Genomic DNA, 22804 nt, shown 5'->3' on the forward strand with positions numbered 1-22804 from the left:
AGACTGTTGAAGTCATACACTTACTGAGAGCTGTTGCTGCTTAATGTGGTGGTACAAGAATTTAATTAGGGGGTGTATTTCCACCTTTTATCCATTCTCTGTTTCATAAATAATGTCGGTGTCAAATTAGTTCTGTGTTTATGTACCATCAAGAATAGATTCAAATTGTTTTAGAATCTGGAAGGGAAATAAATTTTTTTTTTGTATTATTATCATTTCCAGATGTTTTAAGTTTCCTTTTTCTTGTTTTTATCCATGTAAAACAATGGATAAAAATGCATATAAAAAAGTTGTATTTTTATATTCAGATTGCTCGTGTCCAAGGATGACAAGATCAAGTCAAGGATGTTGTTAAAAGTCTTTAACAACAGAAATTGTCAAAGACTTTCTTTCCATCTTCTTGCTGTTTCTTTATTTAAGCATTTCTTTCTTTGTTTCATCCTTTTTTTTTTGTTCTTTGAGTCATAAAAACCCCGGAACTGAACTGGATGTTGTTGCACCATAAACAGGATAACTAATGCCAAAAAGTCGTAATGTCAATGTAAGGACAACTTGTGAACAGACTGTCCTGAAGAGCTATTAGCTTTTACAATAAAAATATTAAAAAGACAAAGTGTTATTAGAGAAAAACCAAACAGTTATAACTATTTATGCGTCAAGTTGTCTTTTTATATGCAGATGCCCATGTCCAAACAGCATACTTTAAGCCTGTATCCTTAGTGCTGCTCGACCTCCTATGAAGCCCACTTTAGGAGATCATGTACACAGTCAGGGCACAGCAGCTTCTATCATTTTAACAACCTCCCAATAACTACTAAAAGATGGTGCAATGGGAGATCCACAGGGCGGCCAACTATTTCAGCAGTTGAGAGTCTCTGGTGGAATCTTCGAGATGGCAGCAAACCAGTCAGAAGTTGTGAATTAGCTCTTAGTTGTGCATGCTTAATTTGAAAATCACTCAAGCATGGAAAGTCTTGTCAAGTAATATCCTTATTGCACGAGTTGAAACATTTTCTTTTAGGAGCCTCCTAACTGCTTTTGCTGTTGCATTTACAAAATTTTTATCTTGAAGAGTTCTTTAACAAACAGCATCTGGAAGGTCAGAGCATAATCTTCACTAGTGGGAGGAATAACTTTCTGTCATAACAACATGTAATTGGATTTAGAAGTCCTGTATTTGGTAATCTTAATGATAACAATATTTTGGTCTTGCTGATGCAAATGAGCTTGGAGTGTGTGTGTGTGATGCAAAATGTGCGCGTGGTTGTGTGTGTGTTTGTACTAGAGGTATGATGTAAATTAAGTTTTGGTTAGGGTTAGGAGTAGATTAATAATGTTTTGGGATAGGGGAAATGTCTGGGTTAGGCATATATGCAGTTACTAAAATGAACTGAAGTCAATACAAAGTCCTAATATGAGTAGAAACACAGATTTGTGTATGGATGGATTCAGGTGGGAAGGGGGCGAGGGGTGTTTTAATGTTCCGACGATGTTCCCTGAGGTGGCAACTCTTCATGTGCTTTGACACATTGATCCATTTTGCCAAGTAAAGTTTGAATGCATCACTTCTGAAAAGTTTTGAACAAATAAATATCCACATTTTGACTGTGAAGGAAAGCTTGATTTTTGCACCACTACAGTCTTTAGCTATGCATGTCTTTAACAGGTTGTAAGCCATCTTACATATAACCCAAAGTATGAGAAGAAATTTTCAATTATATCCTAGCTAAAGAAAAAATTGTGTTTTTATGTGGAGGATGGAAATTAAACATAATGAGCTGTCTTAATCAAAGCACTATGAATCCTTCATGATCTAAGATCCATATATTGTCCATCCTTGACCTGATTTTTACAAGGTAGTGAAATGGCACTTCAGTAAATGCTAACTTCTGTCTCCATTGGTATAATTCTGTCAGCATAAAGGACAAGGAGATGATGGTGGCAAAGGTAAGGGCGTGAATGAAAAGAGCTACGCAAGGTATGACCAGAGCAACATTTTTCAGAACTTGAAAGTGTCCCATTGAAGGCAAACAGTCCCATATCTTATGACAGAAAAATACAAAATAAAAACATAAAATGAACTGAACCAATATCTTAGTTGTTTGAGTAAAAACAGCATAATTTCTTGACATTTTGTCTCCTTAGTGGTAATACATTTTTGTAATCTCTCAAGGGATATTGATTAGAAGTCTTGAGACTTCCTGAAAATGTTTCAAAGTTATGTTATAGCTGGTACTTTTATGAGAGATAAGGTATTGATCATCACTGAGCTTTCTTTTAAGTTTGGAGCTTTTTTATATGTCAGTCATTTATAGATCAGATTCAGGCTTAATAAACAAGAAAAATAAATAAATAAAACTGTTCCCCTGTAAATGGTGAGGTCATGAAAATGGTTGACAATGTTTTCCATGTCCAAAAATAAACTTTGTAAAGCCTTCAAAACATCTGCAGACAAAAGATAAAGAGCACATTTTAAAAGACTCACTTTCAAAATATTGTATGATGTACACAAAAACATTACAATAATTAGGTGTCAAAATTATTGAACTACACACTTGGTCATATGTGCAGAAGAGCTGAGTAGTATGAGGAACTGCAGGAGATACAGATGAAAGCTTGCACCACAGCTGCCCCAAAGCTATTGAAACAGAGCCCTCAGTGAATTTATTCCAAATGAGAAATTTTCAAGTAAAATTCTGTATGTTGGCATACATTTTAATATGTTTGAGCATAAGAGGAAATATTTAATTCAAGATTGTGTAACTAGTTTTTCAACAGTAAGTAAACTTCTAACAGGCAGTGCAACGCACAAAGTGTAACAACACCTTTTCATGTTTTTATGTTTTTACACCCATAGCTAGGAAAGAGACATCAAGATTGTATTTGACAAGAAGCTGAATAAATATACAAAAGTGAATGGAAGAGAAACTGTAAATTGGTCAGTCTGAACACATCAGCCTGTCCTGGAAATGCTTTTTTTTCTTCCAAATTTAAAAACACATCAGCTCCTCTCAGCTGAGCTTTCATATATCCTCCGCGTAACACACGATTCTCTTGATCCGGAGGCTGTGAAAGCCAGATTTTATTTCTTCATCCTAAAGAAAATCTGCGTATCATAATAGATGTAGAAACTCTTTTTTTAAAGTTTTCTTCTTTGCTCCTAATGAGGTTGTATTTCAGTTTGCAAAAAATCTTTCCTTTAAAACACTGTGTGTTGTATGAAGTACATATATCTGAAGTTAATGCTAGTTTATCAAATAAATTTTTGTATTTTTCGGACTAAAAGGCGCACAGAATTATAAAACACACATACGCTGTTCATACGTAATGCGCACTGAAAAATAAGGCGCATTGCTGACTTTTTTTTGCAAATATAGGGATTTTATGTGCGTAAAATAATAAACTAAAATAATAAACTCCTAATTGCATTTATTTTTAGGTAGTTAAATGTTACACATAAATGACCATTCAGTATATTATCAATAAACTATTAGTAAAACAAAACCTAATGGTGAAACAAACAATTTTCAGTTTTGTTGATGAAAACTGAAAACCTTTTTTCCTTTAGAAGTTATTTGTTTATCTGATTTTCTGATGTGGAATGCTGGGCAGACAGACAAAGTTTTCATTATTGACTCAATTCACATAGATCTTTTGGCATCAATCTGGACTCATCATTCATGTGTCAAAAAACTAAAGCCCCCATTCAAAGCAGCCACCTGTTGGTTAGCTTTTCCACTCACATGTGAAAATGCCTCACAATGTGCCAACAGCCCAGTTTCAGACCTTGGAAATGCAGATCCAAAGCTCCACTCGAAAACATAATTATGCTAATAAGGCTGACCTCGGTTATGTTAATTGTTTCTACCAAATGTAGAGGGTCATTAGTCAAGCTGAATGTGCTCATTCACAGAGTAAAAGTTTGGCAAGAGTAGAAATTATATATAAATTATAAACAGTCACATATTTATGTCTCTGAATGTCTGATTTAAGAGTCATTTTTTATACATCACATGTATTTCTTTACAAAGTTAATAGCATCTGAAAGAAGTTCAAATGTCTGCTTCAAAATAATAACTTTATGTTGTTTATCTCTTTGCCATAAACTCTATTTACCCTTGACATAAAATTGCTTTATGTGTTTAAGGCACAGCTAAATTTTTGTCTTTTTGATTTTGGTCTGCACTTTGACTTGTCGATTCCAACACAGGACTATTATATTTGTTGTAACTCTATCTGCATGTTGTTGTTGTGCTGGAAGGTGAAACACCAAGTTATATGCCTGTTACTTCCAATCCTGTTTAGAACTGAAATAACCTTTTGGATGAGCGGTAAAACAGCTTCAAGCAACCAGAGAAGAAGTCCCACTCCACTGAATCACTTAGGATTTTCATGACCTGGATGACTGGGAATGGACACCAAATTCACCATATTTTTTTATGTGACCTGTTTGCTGTGTTTCTTTGTTTTTCTGACTGTGTTTGTTTACCATCCAAATAGGTTAAGATTTTCAAAGAACAGCTATAGGTATACTGAGGTTATACCCAGATTCAGTGGCATACAGGTACTTTCTATTTAATGTCTCAGTTCTGATGGATTGGACAGGATGGACTTATTACTAAGTCAGATGTAGAATAATGTAGAAAAAGCTACATTATTCTCAACTTAATTGTCTAGCACTTCATGTTAGAAATCACTCAAAATCCAAATTAAATACATCAAAGATGTCCGTTCTACTGCAAGGAAGGATCAGAAAGTTCTACAGTTCTGAATACTAGTAAATGCCGAGGCTTGATCTGGGCAAATGCATTTAGTAAATGAATAAAGAAAAATTAAGTGTAACACATTTAATTGAATCTGTAAAATAAATAAATAAATAAAACTACTTCATCTGTGCTTTAAAAGTGGAAGATATCAAAGTAACACAGGACTGTGGTGACAAATGGTTGAGGGTGTTGAAAAGCTGTTAATATCGCTAACAAAAAAAAAATGAACAGAATCAAAACTCATTACTAGTTCCGTCAGTTGGATCCAAGGGTCTAAATGAATCTGTTAGGGCTTAATCAGCTAATCAGAATTTTCTATTAATGAAGCGTGACTCCTTTCATATGTTCCATCAGCTAAATTAATACAATTATGTATATGTGTTCTGCCGAGAAGGAAGAGAGGCAAGTTGAGTGGCTGATGGAGCACCATTTGAATGAAACTACAGGACCACATAAAGGTCTTAGTCAGAAAGATTAAGAGGCAAACAGGTGACAGGTGGTGTTGTTGATCCAAGTTTAACCTTACCGTGGCCTACAGAGAATTTTCCAACGCAGCAGAACCTTCAGGGTGACTTTAGATAGCGTTCTCACTCATTCTTTGCCTCCCTCTTTCACTCTGTTCCTTACATAATGAATACAATTAACCTTTGCGGAGTTGTGCGCGTTGGCAGCAGGTCGGAGGAGCCGGCGGGGAGGCTCGCTGTGTCGGACAGGGATTGATTGATGTTCCTGTGGTCAGCGCACTCCGTCAGATCCCCTTTAATTAGCCCCACTCAGGAGAAATGATTAGACGGAGGAGTGGCAGGGAGACGGATGGAGGGACATGAGAAAAGAGGGAGGAAAGAGCTCAGAGAGGGATGGAGAGGGAGGACGGAATAATGAAAATAGAGAAAGAGATGGTTGATGAGAGGTGGCAAGGCTATGATCTGTCATTAAAGTTTGCTGCCAGTTCCCAAGCAGGGGCAGAGCCAGGGGGAGTTGGGGGGGAGGGGCACTTGTTGGCACCTGGCCCCTCCAGGTGCCTCCCCTGAAGATTGACATGTAACAGCACCAGGTAATTCTTGTACATTATTTGGAATAATTGTGAGCTACACTAATATCCAAAGAAGAAAAACGATAATAAATATATAACAAGAAAATGTATAAAACTCCATGTGATGATATATAAATAGATATATATCAGGCATGATGCCATCCTCCATTAGCTTTCTCTGGTCTGGAATTACATTTTATAAACTTCAATTTTCAAGCATTAGAAACCACACTGCAATTACAGCAAATGATCAGTAAAAAAAAAAAAAAAAAAAAAAAAGCATCAGGCAAGGAGGATGACAAATTTGTCCCCACTGAAAATGCAATTGCTGGCACTTGAGATTTTTCCTTTCATCCAGGTGTTTCAAAGCCTCTCAACTAAACAGAGCAATTTATTTGGAACCTGATCTAAAAGAAAGTGCAATCTTTCTGCAATTGCATCAAGAAAAAAAATAAATAAATCAGAAACTTAGGACAACCTGCTGTCGCTAACTTGTAATTGTTTTTTTTTTTTTATTCGTTTTTATTTTCATTCTGGAGTTTGGTGCTTTCAGAAAGGCCACTTCCCTCATAAAACAGTTTGATGCTACTTTACTTCCGTTTAATGAGCTCTCTTACGGCGACGTCACTTTCAACAGCTTGTGTCGCGTAAACAAAAGCAGGTGCAGTGGGAAATTAATAGTTTTGACAGCCTAATTATTTATTTTATGGATGATGGAAGATGGAAGTCTGCTGATTTTCTAACAGAATGATTATGTGTCTTATGTTGTCTCATGGAACACTTAAAATATCCATACCATAGATCAACTAGTTCAACTGAGTTGTTGGCACATTGGCAGAAAATCAAATCTATGTGTTTCCAGTTGCTCACTGAGGCACAAGCAAGTCTTTAAGGACAAGTCAATGCCGTATAAATCACACATTTAAAAGCCGTCTTTTCAAAGCGTATTCAGTCATGTTCAAAATCTCCTGTAAATTATAGAAGTCTTTAATCCTGTTCATTCTTCATAACAGCTTACATACACTAAACATGACAGGTAGAAGAGGTGTTCTGCCTTAGGATACTAGAAATCAATAGTGGTAATTTGTCCAAAGGCTTTGAGGAGAGCAGCTGCTGCATGTTCCTTCTGTTATCCTCTTTGAGGATAACACAAAGAGACAACTGTCTGTGTTAGAAAACTTTCATCAACTATTTCGAAAGAGTTTTCTTAAATATTCTGTAATGACAAAAGTAGGAAGAAACCCTTGAGAGCAGCTCACAACTAAAATCCAGGTTGAAAATGAAAGTCAATATAAACTTCTCGTCCACTTTATTCTGCTTTCTCTCTTGTGTTAACCCCTTCTGCTTTCTCTCTTGTGTTAACCCCTTAACTGTCACCCTCAAAATGCTTTCATGTAATTCAATGGGTCCATGAGGACACCAGTGTCATCATGAGGTTAATGTCACAGTGACTTGTCTAAGTCGATATGACTTTCATTATGTTGAACTTGACTGTAATTATGAAGCCATATGACTACTGCACTCTGCCAGTGTCGGGTTCCCTTTGGAAGAAGTCCATAAATGTTCGTAGCATAGATTTAAAAGGGTGATAAAAACATTCCCATAGGGATTTTGATTCATATTTTCATGGCAATGTCACATAATTACTGCAAGTTTGTAGAATGTAAAAAAGATTTGAATCTCGACATCCATAATATCCCAAAGGTCCCATTAGACTGAGATTTGGTGACTGTGGTGGTTATTGAAGTGGAATTTTGTTTTTGCTAATTCCAAGAAAGCTAGTTTGACATTATTTGAACTTTATCACCTTTGCCATTTTTTCTTTTGGGAGTAACTATCAGAAGTTATGAACACAGTGGTCATAAAGAAATGGAGAGGGTGACCAGTAATACGTGGAGCCAATTAAACGATTCTCGGTTGGAATGGAAATGGGCCAAGAAAATAACTAATTGCTATGTCTGTTAACAAGCTATGTTTCAAATTCATTTTAAAAACTGTATTTGCTTCTATTAAAGCTTGACATATTGTGCAACTTTGCTTCAGTTGAGACAGGGAAGATTGTCACTGTTGCTTGAGAGATGGATGGAGTCTGGAGTTCGAGGATAATATAAATTTTTTAGGAGTTTGCAAAAAACGAAGACTGATTTTTCCACCAAAATTTTTATACAAAACCTAAACATTTCTGGTAAGACTTGATCATATCTGTTCACATACATTTTCCATTTTCACTGTCTGTGCTCTTGAACTAATTTGTGTCTGTTTGTCAAATAAAATCCCCCCAAAATGCATTGATGTCTGAACATTTCTAGGAGTACATTCATTTCTAAAAAAGGTTTTATTGGCTTTTATTTGAGAGTGGTCAGACAGGAAGGTCGGTAATGAAAGAGGAGGAAGACATGCGACAAAGGTCATCAGGTCAGGACTTGAACCTCTGACAGCCGCTTTATCCCCTGCTCCACCACAGCACCTCGTATTTGTATATTCTTAACAAACTAAACCATCAAATGGTGTGTATTTGTTGTGCTGTGATTTATAATAATAATAATAATAATAATAATAATAATAATAATAATAATAATAATGGTAATAATAATGCATTGCACTTGTTAGCTCCTTTCAAGACACCCAAGGACACTTTACACGGGAAAAAAAAACAATACAACAATACACTACAAATGAAAACAGATGTAAAAGGAAAATACAGTGACAAAAAAAATCAAACACTTTTTATCACCTATGATTTAATTGCAATAGGAGGTTTTTACTCCCAAACGGTTTAATGTAAACATGCCAGAAATATATCTTCATGTTCATAATCAAATATGCAGCAGTTACAACCTTCGTAAAAATAATTAGCCTTTATCTGTGATTCAGAAAGAATCACAGATAAAATGTTCATAAACCAGGTTGTTTTACATCTAATTAAATCTAATTCATTTTAATTGCTGAGCGGTGAGAACAGATATATTTTATTTAAAATGCGCTGGTATTTCAAAAGGCCATGAACTACAAAAAGTCTCCCAGAACATGAGATAAACAGAACCCTAAGCACACTTTATGGTGGGCACGATGTGCACATATTAGTCCTTCATTTTTACCTTATATTTAAGCATAAACTGAAAAGTCACGTCAGGTATATGTAATTTCTTAGAGTTTTCAAAGTTGTAAATAATTGTGCCACTGTTAAAGTGTGGTTATAGGGCGTTGCAGTTGGCAGCCCTGCAGCCTTGCAGCAAGGTTTTACTCAATGTCAGACTTCTGCCTTTATCTATCATTTACCTTATCAGTCACATATTTATAATCAATAATTGTTAAACTGCTTAACTAGTTTTATTAATAAGTGCCCTAAGCACATATTGTAGTTATTCATAGTCAAAACATGACTCTTACCAGCACGACACCTGCCTAAAGCAAAGTGATGCACTGATAATTCTAGATGCACATAATAAAACCAACAGCCTGTTCTTTCTTGGATTTTGACTCATTTTTCTAAGGCGCAGAAAACAAAGAGTGATAAAGTGCAAGAGTAAGAGAGGAAAGAAAGTTAAAAAATAAAAATCTATTGTTACTGGAGGCTGTAAAGAAGAAAGTAGGGAGACAGAAAATGTCTTTTTTTTTTTTTTTAGTTATGGCCAGGAATCCATTAGATGCATCCAGGGAGAAATGCTGTGTCCGAGCTGTGCTCTGATGTGATGACTTGATGTACTGCGACTGGATGCTACTCTTGTGCTTCTGTAAAAAGTAGACTGATGGTAATAGAGCTACTGTGATGACAAGTTGAAAAATCCCACAAATTCCCAATCAGTCGGTCAGTTAATGCTTTTTTGTCCTAAAATTTTATTTTCTGTTGAAACATTTTTAGATTTTGTTTTACTCTTTGAACTGCAAAATGCAAATATTGGATCGAAGTAAAAAAAAAAAAAAAAAAAAAAAACACCAAAAAAAACAAAAACAAGGTACCAATTTATTTGACTGGTTGTCATAAACATGACATAAAACTTGTCATGAACAGCTTGTAAGTTACAAAACAAAATTTGGGATTTTTTTGTGTTTTTTCTCTATCTCATTTAAAGAATGGAACATAAAGAAAGCATGCTTTTGGTTTAACATGAAGAAGAATATTTAAAAGAAAAAAGGAGCAAACTAAAGATTTGTACTCCAACAAAACACAGAAAGGACCTCAAAGTGGAGGTCCTACATGTTCACCGATCAAGGAAGATGCTAGAAATTTTTTTTTTCTATTAGGCAAAAAAAAGATTTTTTTATTTCATTTGATTTATTTCTTAGAATGTCATGCACCATACTGTGCTGCTCAAGCTACAGAACAAGATACACCTTATACTCAGACATCTTAAAGGATATCAAGAAGGCCACTGAACAAGATTCCCAAATATAATCATTTGCAAAAAAAAAAAAAAAAAGAATTTCACGGCAAAAAAGATTAACTATTGACACTACGAACCTGTCTTTGCCAAGCTTGGTCATTGAATGTTGCTAACTCAAAAATAGCTTTCATTAAATATATGTGTTGTGAACATGCAAAACTGAGCAGTGTTGTTTTTTTTTAATCATTGTTTGTATTATTCCTCATAATGCAAACAACAGTGAAATATAGAATGTAACTCATCCATAGCCACATTAAGTTCAGTATACTCACATAAAGATTTTTCTTCTGCAAGGGAAAGAGGTTTTTATCAACATTCTAGTCCAGGTGCAATCACATTTTTTAAGAGTTTATAACAAAATGTTGTTTAATGGCAGATAAAAAGGGGTTTATCCCCAGTGAAACAAACTTCCTGAAAGTCAATTGTGACTGTCACTTCATCAGATAAAGTAGAAAGGCAAAAAATAAAATGCACATTCTGATATCTGCTTCTATGTTCCTCCTACTCTTCCCTCATCTTTATCCAGTCACTCAACTGGGTCTGTCATTTCTTCCCTTAAGATGTGGAATAATATTGTTTTGAACTTGTGTTAATTTGCTCAGTGCTACCATGAAATTACACCTGTTTAGGATGCTTGTTGGTAGTTCATATATAAGTGGATTAAACCGAGGCAGAGAGAATGAACAAAGACGGAGGATGAAAGGGAAATCAAAAGTGCAAGAGAGGATTGAGGTAGGTCTTTTCAGCAAATACATGACTTTAAACTAATCTATATATTTGCCTGGAGCACCTACCCGTTCCTTGATTTGGAAATTGTACAAATGTCTTCAATGAATATTTCAAAAGATATCACCACATTTAATTTCCAGAGACAAGTTATTACCAGAGACACAAAAGTGACACTCGATTACTTTAGCTGTCAAAGTGTTAATCTCATTTTCAGCATTTTATTTTATTTCATTTTTTTTTCTGATGGTTGAAAGCTCTTCTTTGTTGCAGTTGTACCGTACCGGGTATTCTCTCCTCCAAAACTGACAACAACAAGAAAAAAAATTTGCCAGCAGATAAAAATCTAAAGTCCATCAGCATGAATTTAGTCTGCTATGGCTGTCAAACCTCTTCTTTTGTGTTTTTACCATCTCATTCAGTGAGCATCTGTTGATTAAAAGACTGTGTGTTCAAAGTTGTTTTCTTCGTTTTCTACAAAAAGTAGAAACAAAAAGTAAAAAAGCTTCCTTCTCATGCAAGGAGAGTCCTCGGTTCAGCAATCCAGCCAAGAACCAATTGACAAACCAAAGCATCTCTTGAGATTGAATTAATAATTAACGTTCTTAATTAAGGTTCTATTTTGACTGGCAGAATAAAGACAAGCAAAGTACCAGGGCCTAACCCCACAGGTCTCAGGCCCACACAGAAAGTTGCAGTGATCTGTAGTTGAGCACTTATTGATCTACCAAAGACTCATGCACAGGATATTTCTCAAGTGATCTTCCCCTCTGATGTTAATTACTAATTGTGACAAAGTTGAACAGAAATTTGGTGCATAACCTGTAAAATTGCTTAAAGTGGATGGGGTGGAGGAGGCGGCAGAGAGAGCAGAATGCTGGACAAACATTGTGTGCAGGTACTCTTGAGTGACAGCAGTCAATGCTAATCCAGATCTCTCCTGAGAGCAGCATTGCTTGCGCTGGAACCACTTGCTTTCCCCCACCAGAACATTTTCTGTCTCACTCGCCTACCTACGTGTTGAATAATAATGCCCACGCAGGCCTTGCACTATCGATCGCTTGCCAGAGGACACAAGGTCAAGTCGCATGGTGTCAATATTTAAAGCAGCACTCAGCACCGGGGACCTTATCCATAACCTCATTAATATGGGGATCTGTGCTGCTCAAATACTCTCTTGGCACAAACAAAAAGGCAGACTTGAGGAATGAGGAAGAGTATGAAGATAAAACTGCCCTTAGGCACAGCTGTACACATCGTAATATATCATGAAGTCAATTTATTTAATAAACCAGAACATCAATATACCCTACCTTTTCCAATATTAGCATATTTTCTTTGTCTTTTAAAACAGTGAGACACTACCATTATCTGAGACAGATCCACACAGGTTATTTTCTAATGGTTAAATGTACTAATGAAACATTGTTTCTGAATTTACAGAAAAATCTGAAAGGTTAGCCATGCATTCACATTCAGACCCCTTTACTCTGACGCCCATAGATAAAAACCAGTACAACTATGTGCTTTCAATTACCCACATTGGATATTAAAAGTTGCAGCTTAAAATGGCAGGGTTTTGTGCTAAAGAAACGTGGACCAAGGTTAGCTTATAAAGCAATGACCTATGCTTAAACATCCCATAGAGCACCGTTCAATCCATCACCTGAAATCGGAAAAAGCGATCTGCACAGACAAGGCTATCAAAATGATCTGAAAGTTATATCATATGCAGTGCAGGAAAAAAAAGCATTGCTTATGGTTCCAAACACATTATTCCTATAGTGAAAAATGGTTGTGGCACCATAACAAAGAGAGTTTGTGGAATGATGGATGAAGGTAAACCTTGAGGGATTTAGCAAAAGACAACAAACTAGGGCAGCAGTTCACCTTGTGGTTTTAATGTATCAAAAAGTGATAAAGCTCAAAGGGTATGAATACTTTTGCTCTCTAATCAAGCTTTGCTTTGTGCCTATACAGTGCTTGCTTAAAAACGTATCCCGTCACTTAGTCATCCACCTAGAATCCCAGGTGAAGGGGCACTGAAGCTCCAGCGGATTGTGTTGTTATCACGTACAGGTCATTCAAATCAATTGTTCAAGTGTGTGTCACTTCTGCCCTTCCTACCCAGCTGCTGCCTCCATAGAAAGGTGCTTCATCAACAAGGCAGATGTTGCTTGTATGTGTATGCCCAGCCTCTTTTTTTTTTGTTCCCCACATTCATTCTCCCTCACATATGGGCACAACAGCTCAGCTAAGATCAGCTGTGTGTCAGCAAGCTCTCCTTCGGCCCTCCAGTGCTCCATTTACACTGCAGCGGAAGCTCACGGTGCAGACACACTGTTGCCCAAGATAAGAGCAATGTTTGCCACATGATTAGGATCTTCCAGTTACCATTAAAGGTGGTTTATCTGCTACCGTAACCCTCATTCGCGCCTCCTGCTTGTTTGCAGCCTCTCCAGAGACAGTGATGGAGGTCACTGAGCCCGGAGGGGAAGGTGTGAGGCAAAGGCAATAAAAATAGAAAATCTAAATCGAAAGTCATTATTTATTTGACAAATGCCTGATAAAACAGCAAAGCTTGCTTTGATAATGTACATAAAGGGTATCGTAATGGTGAGTGGAAATGTAGAAAACTAACTACAAAATTTTTAAAGGTGATAAAAGGGTTTAACACATGGACATGCAATTTCACTTTTTTACCACATTAATTTTAGATAAGCTTAATCTTAAAACATCATAGATGTATCACATCTAAAGGGAGCGTTAATCAGCATGATCTAAATACAATACATAAAGTTTCGATGTAAAGGGCTTTAGCTGATTGCAATGTGAAGTTGCGAGACAAATGCACCAATGGGTAGTTAGATTAAACTTTCAGTACATTTCAATTTCAAGACCCATTATGAGGCTGTTGAGTCAGACGTCCTATGACTTTAATGAATGGTGAACTATTAAAAGAATGTAGCAAGTTTCAGACCTTAGCAACACACATCTGCACAAACTCATCAATTGCCATTTTGATGAGTTTCTTTATCTGTTGCAGATAAAGAAAGGTTACTGGTGGGTTTGGACAATGTCCCTGGACCACAGCTAAGAAGGGCTGGACGGGCTTATATTTAAAGCTCTTGTTAATTTAATAACAAACATATATTTTTTAAGAAAAAAAAATCACAAATCAAAATAATTTTATGAAAAGGTAATTAGATTTTTTTCTCTTTTTAAAAAGAATAAAAAAAGGTAATTAATGGAAGAATTTATTGTCAAAAAAGTGTTTTGAATGTGTCCATTGGAATTTCAGCTTCTTTGGTTATGAACTCCAGTTTTTTGAGGTTGGAAGACATTCTTACCATCACCCTAATCTGTTGCTCCCTCCAGATTTCAATCAAATTCTCAATCCAAAAATCCAACTAATCCTGTACTCAGGTAGAAAACACATAGTGATAAAATTTAATGATTGTAAATCCATAATGAGATGGGATAAGAATCATTTTAGTATTAACTATAAATATTGCACAGGGATTCAAATATGCCACATTTGAACTTTTTAAAAAGTCATAAAATACATAAATGTGTATGCCATAAATTGACTAATTTTATTTTAAAAAAAAGCACAGTAAATAAACTATTAGATTTGTAATCATAATTTATACTTATATATTCTCAAAATCACCTCAAAAATATTGATTAAAATTTGTAGTCATTGCATTTTAAGTGTGTCGAGTACTGTTACCTCTTTTTCTTATCTTGTAAAGGGATCAACAAACAACATGTTCTCTTATATTTTGCTTTACTGCATTAAATCAGATAATCCTTTTCCCTTGGACTCCAAACACATTATCTTACAAAGGACAAACAGAGGCTTATCTTTAATGGTTGATGTGTGCTACATTTCATTTTAAATTCAAACAAAGTTTACACAAAAGAGTCTAAAGTGTTATTTTTCTTCAAAGGAATAGAGGAATCAAGTTAAATTGGAACAGGAAGGGTGGAAATGAAGAAAAGCCAGAAATCAACATTTGCCAATAGAAGCCTTATTATCTCGAATAAAAGCTCTCATGTCCATTTACAATGGATGAAATAGTTAAAATGGTCAGGTAGATAATTCAAGTTGTGGCAACATAGATGATGACTCCAATCATTTCTAATTTATTTTGCACTCACCTATATTCCAGTGAGAATCGTGTTAGTTCTGTGGTGTTGTGGATCCATTTAAACTCCAGCGGCCAGCTTCCCTCCGCCATGCAGGTCAGCACCAACCGGTTGCGCTCCAGGTGCAGCTGGCTGCGCACTGGTTCTGTCTTGAAATAGGGAGGCACATCATCTGTGAAAATTAGCGGAACAAGAAAATTATGATTATAGGGTAGTTTGTAAAAAGACATTGTGCTTCTAAATAAGGTCGATTAAAATAAAACTTGAATGGAGAGCTTACTTGATCATCATTTCACATCTATTTTTTCCGAAGAAGAACACATTAACACATTATGATACAAATTAAACATTGTGAGAGTGAAAAAAATGCTTTCATGATTGTCATGTAAAGCAAGCATATGGCATTTTCAAAATATTTTAAATGATCAGTGTTACAGTTGAATATTTAACTGTTACATACTACAAACACAACCTGGGATCTCGTCATGCACACTATGCAGAAAGAGCCGCGGAGATTCACAGCTCAGGTAGGACAATCTGTTGAAATAGCAACTATTAGTGACACGCTCCACAAAATTGGCAAAACTAGAAAAGTGAAAAGAAGAAAGCTATTTTGGAAAGAAAGCCATAAGAAATCCCATGTGAGGTTTCCAGTTAGCAATGTAGAGAAGGTGAGCAGAAGGTGTTCAGGGACTGGAATGTAACTTTTGCTTTACTGCAGGTGGTGGAAAACTGACACTGCACATTGTTTTGAACACAATGTCTCCACCGTGGAACAAGGTGGTAGCAGGCCAATGCTCCAGGGATGCTTTGCTTTGGCAATGTTTGGGGAAAATATGAGATTTAACTGATAAATGAAGGCACATCTAAAACATACAGGATGGGGATCCTTATGGTCCAGGTTTGGGAACCACTAGATCAAAGCATGTTCCTGTGTTACAATGACCCAGTCAATTTCCAGATCTAAATCCAGTTGAGGCTTGACTTAATAACTGATGTTCACAAAAACTCTATATATGGAGAATGGTTAAGACATACTCTAGTAGACCTTAAATTGCAAGTTTGAACTTGAGGTGTTGAATACAAATTCGAACCACACTTTTTAGATCTTTACTTAGAGTTTTGGAGTTCTGTTTTAGTTTATTGCTGGTCCATCACATAAAGCCCCAATAAAATTCATAGCATTTTGTGTTAGAAAAGCCTTTCACACTTCAGACAAAAACTCCTTCCTCACCACGTCCCATTTGCAGCTACTTAATCCCCCACGATGCACTGCTGCTTGTGCTGCTTGATTCTGACTCGCTCATGGAGAGACTGAGACGCCCAGCTAACAGCAAAGAGCGCATGAGGCATGAAGTCATGAAGCGCTGGTCCTGCATCTTGGTGCTCTGTGTGTTTCTGTGTCAGTAACTCACTGGCACAGTGCACCTCTTACCCTCTGAGCTGCGCTGAAGCAGACACCAGAGGAGAGACGCCAAGGAGGAAGTGTGAAATCCTTTGATCATCCTTTTGACTCTGCCCCGTTTCGCTCTGTCTTTCCCTCTTGTTGTGATTCCCCAACATGCTCTGTTGAGTGTGAAGGCATGGGTTGAGGCAGACTGGTGAAACTTCTCTGGAGGGTGAACGTGGCGACGGTGATTTTTATATCTCAATCAAGACGCCTTGGAGGGAAGCCGTCAACCTCCCTCTTGGTTCCAATAGCTCATCCTTTACAAACAGTGTAAAAATGGAGAGCTTACTTGATCATCATTGTAAATATAGAACACATTAATTGGATGGTTGGATAGTATAATTATCAAATTGACTGATAATCAGGCATTGAAATTAAACTGTCAAAATGATCTATAGTGCTGATATTTGGTTCCTCTATGCCGGCTCGGCAAAATTCACTGGAGGTAGAGGGATAAGAGTGAAGGAATGAGGATGAATATATGAGATGAAAGTTAAACAAAGTGAGCGACAAAAGATGATTTATAAGCCTCTCTTCCAGTTAAAGATTTAGATGTACTACTTGTGGAAGTAATGGCTTAATTCCACCATTTTCTAAAAGGAACTTAAAAGGTATTGCAGTCTGTAGGTTATGGTTTTCTTTTAACTTTGTAAGATATTTAAAGTCTGTAACTGTGAGAAAGATAAACTGTAATTTGTATCACAGCTCATACTCTGCAAATGAGCTTCATTTCAATTTTTTATTTTTTTTTGCTGTACTTATGATGTCAGACTTTAGCAGATGACTTTAATGCTTATTTATTCACATTTCTTACATCTTCCACTGCATGTTAGCAGGAGGTGGATACACTTATGGGCTTACCTGGAGTTAAATTTGGTGTAACAAAGAGAGATACAACCTGAGAATGTCCATGAGGAAATTTTCATCACCATGTTAAGCCTGGTGAAGACTCTATGATGCCGGTTGTCTGATATTGTTCCAAAAGTCCTGGAATAGCAATGAGAACTCTCCAAAAATACCTTTCAAATTAGAATCCGATGGTCTGAGAAACAACTTTTCTGAGACACAAAACAGAAATTCAACTTTATTTTCTTTGGTGATCTGTTAATGAGCAATAAAGAGGCAGAAAAAAATGTTTTGCATAAGACTACAAAATTTAACTTAATTAACAAGATGTTGTTTATGCACGCAAAGCTATGAACCATCCAGATTTATTTTTATGTCAATCTACAGGAGCAGCAAAGACCATAATTTTATTGTTTGATTGTGAACTCATCTGCTCCTGTTAAAATGTAATTGTGAGTGATAAATCAGAAACACAACAGATATCAAACGAAAGATAAGCTCCAGAAGTATATTCATCTCCACAAATTAATATTGAATATTTATAAAGTCCAGCAACCTATTGAAGCATATTCGTTAGATGCTCCTTGGTTTGACTCCTGACTTTTTGCAACCCAGTGTGATAACAATAAATATTTATGGAGACTACAAGAAGATGGAGCAGGTTCAATAAAATACCACAACATATTGACCCATCATATTCAGCTCACATTGCTACCTCGTGTTTTTTTTAGTTCAAAATTGGGCCCTTTGACATTCTGAAAGTGCTCTGTTCTGTGAAATTCTGATCCCTTGAGCAAGTCAAACACAAAGAAAGCCTTCACACAGCGGAAGTCAAAACGAAAAGAGCCCACTACTGGACCGAGGTCTCAGTCAAAGTAAAAACAAGATAATAGAAAACAGAAGTGCGGCAAAAATTAGCACAAAGATAAAATGAAAAACTGAAGCAAATGATTGGAGACAATAAATACATTGCTTAAAATGTAAGCATGTCCATTTTTCTTGTATTGCAAGCAAAATACAAAAAATTATTTTTTGCAAAGTCCTTGTAATGTAACATAGTTAGAAGACAGGGATAAAAATATTTTTTAGCAATAAAAAAGGATCAAATTTTTAAGAAAAATCTTGTTTCCGTGTGCAAAGTAAATTCATGTAAGTATCCAAAATAGATAGCAGGCTTAGAAAAGCTCTATTGGAAAATTATAAAACTTAATATGATGAACACTACACTCACTACAAGACAAGATATTTAATGTTCAAATGTTTTGACTGGGAAATTTGGGAATAGTCAGAAAACACTTTTTTGGAACATTCCACAGAGTACAAGTGAACTGAAGTGCGTGGTGATTGGTATCCGAAAAAACTGCAGGCATCCGGTCAAAGATGTGGCGACATTTTCTTATTGCTCGGCTCACAACTCTTAATGGAACAAAACTAAAATCAGCAAACATCACACTTTTTTATATTATAGTTGCTAAGCTGTTGAACGAAAGCAAAAAGTTACTGCAACGAAAAAACTGTTTGGCACACTCTGGAACAGAGGCTCTGATAGGTTGTTGTCGACCAGGATTGACAGGCAGACTAGCCAATCACAATCCAGTGAAGTCCACAAGGCACAGTCCAACACTTGGGGTATTTTCCACAACAAGGTTAGTTGGAAACAAGTGAATGTCCTGGTTGTATATAGAGGGAGCATTGACAAAGAGCTCAGAAATTCACAAGCAAGTATAGGGCGAGGTTCAATAGTCTGTGAAAAACTTGTTTCCCAACATTACAATTGTAAAAAAAAATGGGGATTTCTTCCTCTACTGTCCATAAATTGATCAAAAGATTCAGAGAACCTGGAGAAATCTCTGCAAGTGTGTGGGAAGGCTGAAAACCAACACTGAATGCACAAAACTTACCAATTGGGCTCAGGGACATTTCAAGACACCATTGTCAGTGAAAACAATTCAAAAGTGAAAGCCGCATGTCAACAACACCTAGAAACAATGTTGGATTTGCTTGGCCCAGGAGCTCATCTGAGATGGATTGATGAGTCCACATTTTATATGGTTTTTGGAAATCAAACATCTCGTCCTTTCGGGCAAAGAGGGAAAAGACTGTCCAGATTGCTATCAGTGCAAAGTTTAAATGTTTACTAAAATTCTAATATTACTGCAATATACTCACAGAAAAAAATAAATGTAAGGTGTAAAGAAGGTTACATTTTTAAATAAAATTATGCAAAACAAACTTGTCAGAAGGGTTACGCAATAAAATATTAAAATGGCACTTAATTTCCAGAATTAGGTATTAGAAATAAATATATTTATTTCTAATTAAATAATTGCATTTATCCACATTCACAATAAGTCTTGACATAAGTATGTCAATTTGATAAAGCAAAGTATATTCCAATGCACTTATTTCATTGGAACCTCCCACTTCTTCCTTGTGTGCTGATTTGCATGCTGCTCAGCCAGGAGGATTCTCCCAGCGGCCGTGGCCCAGGTCGACTCGTAGCTGGGACATGTTAGTTTGTGCGCCCATGCAGAGGTTAGTGTGTCACTATCACAACCACTTCTGCAGAACACAGTCTATTAAATCAGCTCACTCATTAATGAGAATGGTCTCAGATACAAATGCATGCCCCTGTGTGAGAATTTATAACTTGGAGATGCACTTTATAAAATAACAAGCTACACACATATAGTCACATATATATATATATATATATATATATATATATATATATATATATATATATATACATCTACCTCACCACCAGACAAGACCCAAGGTGTAAGTTGTGCAAAGAGGCCCCTGAGACAGTCCAGCACATCACAGCAGGGTGCAAGATACTGGCAGGGAAAGCGTACATGGAACAACATAACCAAGTGGCAGGCATAGTGTTTAGAAACATCTGTGCAGAATATTGACTGGAAACACAGAGATCAAAGTGGGAAACACCCCCAAAGGTGGTGGAGAACGCCAGAGCTAAGATCCTGTGGGACTTCCAGATCCAGACAGACAAAATGGTAATGGCGAACCAACCAGACATTGTCGTAGTGGATAAACATCAGAGGAAAGCCGTTGTGGTAGATGTAGCAATACCAAGTGATTGCAACATCAGGAAAAAGGAGCACGAGAAACTGGAGAAATACCAGGGCCTCAGGGAGGAACTGGAGAGGGCCTGGAAGGTGAAGACCACAGTGGTGCCTGTGGTCATCGGGGCCCTCGGGGCAGTAACCCCCAAACTGGAGCAGTGGCTACAACAGATCCCAGGAACAACATCAGACATCTCAGTCCAGAAATGTGCAGTCCTTGGCACAGCCAAGATACTGCGCAGAACCCTCAAGCTCCCAGGCCTCTGGTAGAGGACCCGAGCTCAGAGGATAAGAACCACCCGCGGTGGGTGAGAAGGGAATTTATATTTTTATTTTATGATTGCATAATTCATCTGTTTAGTGTGTTTTAGATATCAAACACTGGGGAATGTTAAATCTAAAATGTCTGCTCAGATTCCTTTTAATATCCTGTAGCGGGATGAATCCATAACTTAAACTAAATAAATAAACAAATCTGCTATTTAAAGGGAAATCTATCACAGATAGAGGAATTATGTTTGCTTTATTAACATCAACTCTGGGTGACCTGAACAGAGCTAAATATAGGTGTGAAGTTGCTCACAAAGAGCCAAAGTTTCCTTTTCTCAAACCAAATTCAGAGGTGGTCTGCACCATCCCACGTTGTGTGAATAGGTGTACCAAAGATTGTCCAAACAAGTCTGAGAGTTGACCAGTTTTACTGATGATGCCTTTTCCCAGGCGACGCACACCGAGTGCAAAATGCAGTGCAGAAATTTTCACAGAGAAGTATTTTCCAGTTCCCTGAGGTGCTGCGGTGGCACCAGCGTATATCCATCGCCCTCCTAGCTCAGTCCTCATGGGACCAGCAGTATCGGACATGGCAAACATTTTTCAGGTACAGCCTGAGGGCCCCACAACACATGCAGACAAACTCCTGGCAGTCCCAACAAGCTATGCATCGAATACTAATATGCTCCTAATGCATGCCTGGATATGACTGGAAAAGTGTATGTATGTGATTTGTTTATTTTTTGCGCAATGTGTGTTCCTCTTTGATGGCAGGTGTCAAAATGTGTTTGTGATGCTGATGAGGATGGAAGTTTGCTGGTGGTCTGACTGTGCAGCTAATGGTCCCGCTGGGTGTGAAAATCTGTTCCACTGTCTGTCTTTATTTAGCACACTGGTCTGGCCCTCTTGCTGGGTGCGTGTGTGTGTGTGAGTGTTTTTGAGTGTGAACACTGGATGGGAATGGCTCCAAAGTGTGGCTGAATATGTATGTCAGTACAAAGCTGTAAATTGTCTGTGTGTGTCTGCTGCATAGTTGAGAGAAGGTTTTGGCAGATGAGCGTGTGGTGAGTGCTGTCTGATATTTTACGGTTCCCTAAGAGACAATCAAATCCAGGCCAGCTGCTGCTTTTTTTTTTTTTTTTTTTTTTTTTCCAATATGCAGATAAACTGTACGTATGACTGAAATTATTATACACTCATCAATTGATTGGCATTCTGTTTTCACAAACAAATGTTAGCACTTTCTGGTAAATTGATGCTTGAGTAATGACTTCTCCTCCTTGTCTGTGATTCTGCAGCAGCCTGAAGACCACCCTATGACAAGACTGGTCCATTTTCTCCAAAATGGACAAGTCTTAAGCCACAACATGATGAGGTCAGAATAATTTGACTCAGTAGCAGACAATCTACATGCAAAAATGATTGACAGATGTACTTTACATTAACCACAATCTTTTGGCAATCTATTTTGTGAAACGAACGTTGACCTAAGGGATTAGGTTGACAAATCCAAAGTCAATTTTTTTCTAACAAACTAATTGGCAAAAATTTAAGAATGTAGAAGAAATAGTGTGACTTGGACATAAACCGGTATGCATAAAAATTGTTTTATGCATACGCTGTTACCTACAAATATTGGCTTTACTGCTTTTACTGCTAAAAGTACAAACTAGAAATTCCTAAAAAAAAGTCAAAAGTAAAACAGAAATTAAAAAAAATTGTACTTGCTCAATGGCGATTTACAGATATTCAAAGAGGTTAGTCCAAATTTAAAACAAAGTTACAGTTTAAATGACTAATGAGGGAACATCTTTATAAAACCCCTTCATGCCAAGACTCTTCAGGATTTAGATCACCCTTTTGCTGTAGGGATCTGTGGAAAATATGGTTCATAGCCAAATGTCAGCTGTTAGCATAATTCCTGTGGAATCTAAGCTCAATCCTTGTGGGCTAAAGGACATCAGAAGAAGCAAGAAATGAGTGTATTAAAGACTGTATGTGTTCAGTAAGATATATCTAGGAACAAATGAAAAAGCCCAAGTGTTAGGTGATTTGATGCTGAAACAGTCTTGACCGAGTTAACCACTTTT

At 36.8% G+C, this 22804-nt stretch overlaps 1 protein-coding gene across 1 annotated transcript in view; it reads right to left on the reverse strand.

Annotated features, from left to right (window-relative positions):
* Positions 1 to 22804, reverse strand: part of sdk2b (sidekick cell adhesion molecule 2b) — a 287137-nt gene that overhangs the window by 86316 nt on the left and 178017 nt on the right. Inside the window, exon 2 of the mRNA XM_055042498.1 lies at positions 15075 to 15234. Within this exon, the coding sequence (XP_054898473.1) occupies positions 15075 to 15234 (160 nt within the window). The remainder of the gene's footprint in view (positions 1 to 15074; positions 15235 to 22804) is intronic.

The sequence above is a fragment of the Poeciliopsis prolifica genome, unplaced genomic scaffold (assembly GCF_027474105.1).
Source record: "Poeciliopsis prolifica strain line A6 unplaced genomic scaffold, Auburn_PproV2 SCAFFOLD018, whole genome shotgun sequence".
Lineage (NCBI taxonomy): Eukaryota > Metazoa > Chordata > Actinopteri > Cyprinodontiformes > Poeciliidae > Poeciliopsis > Poeciliopsis prolifica.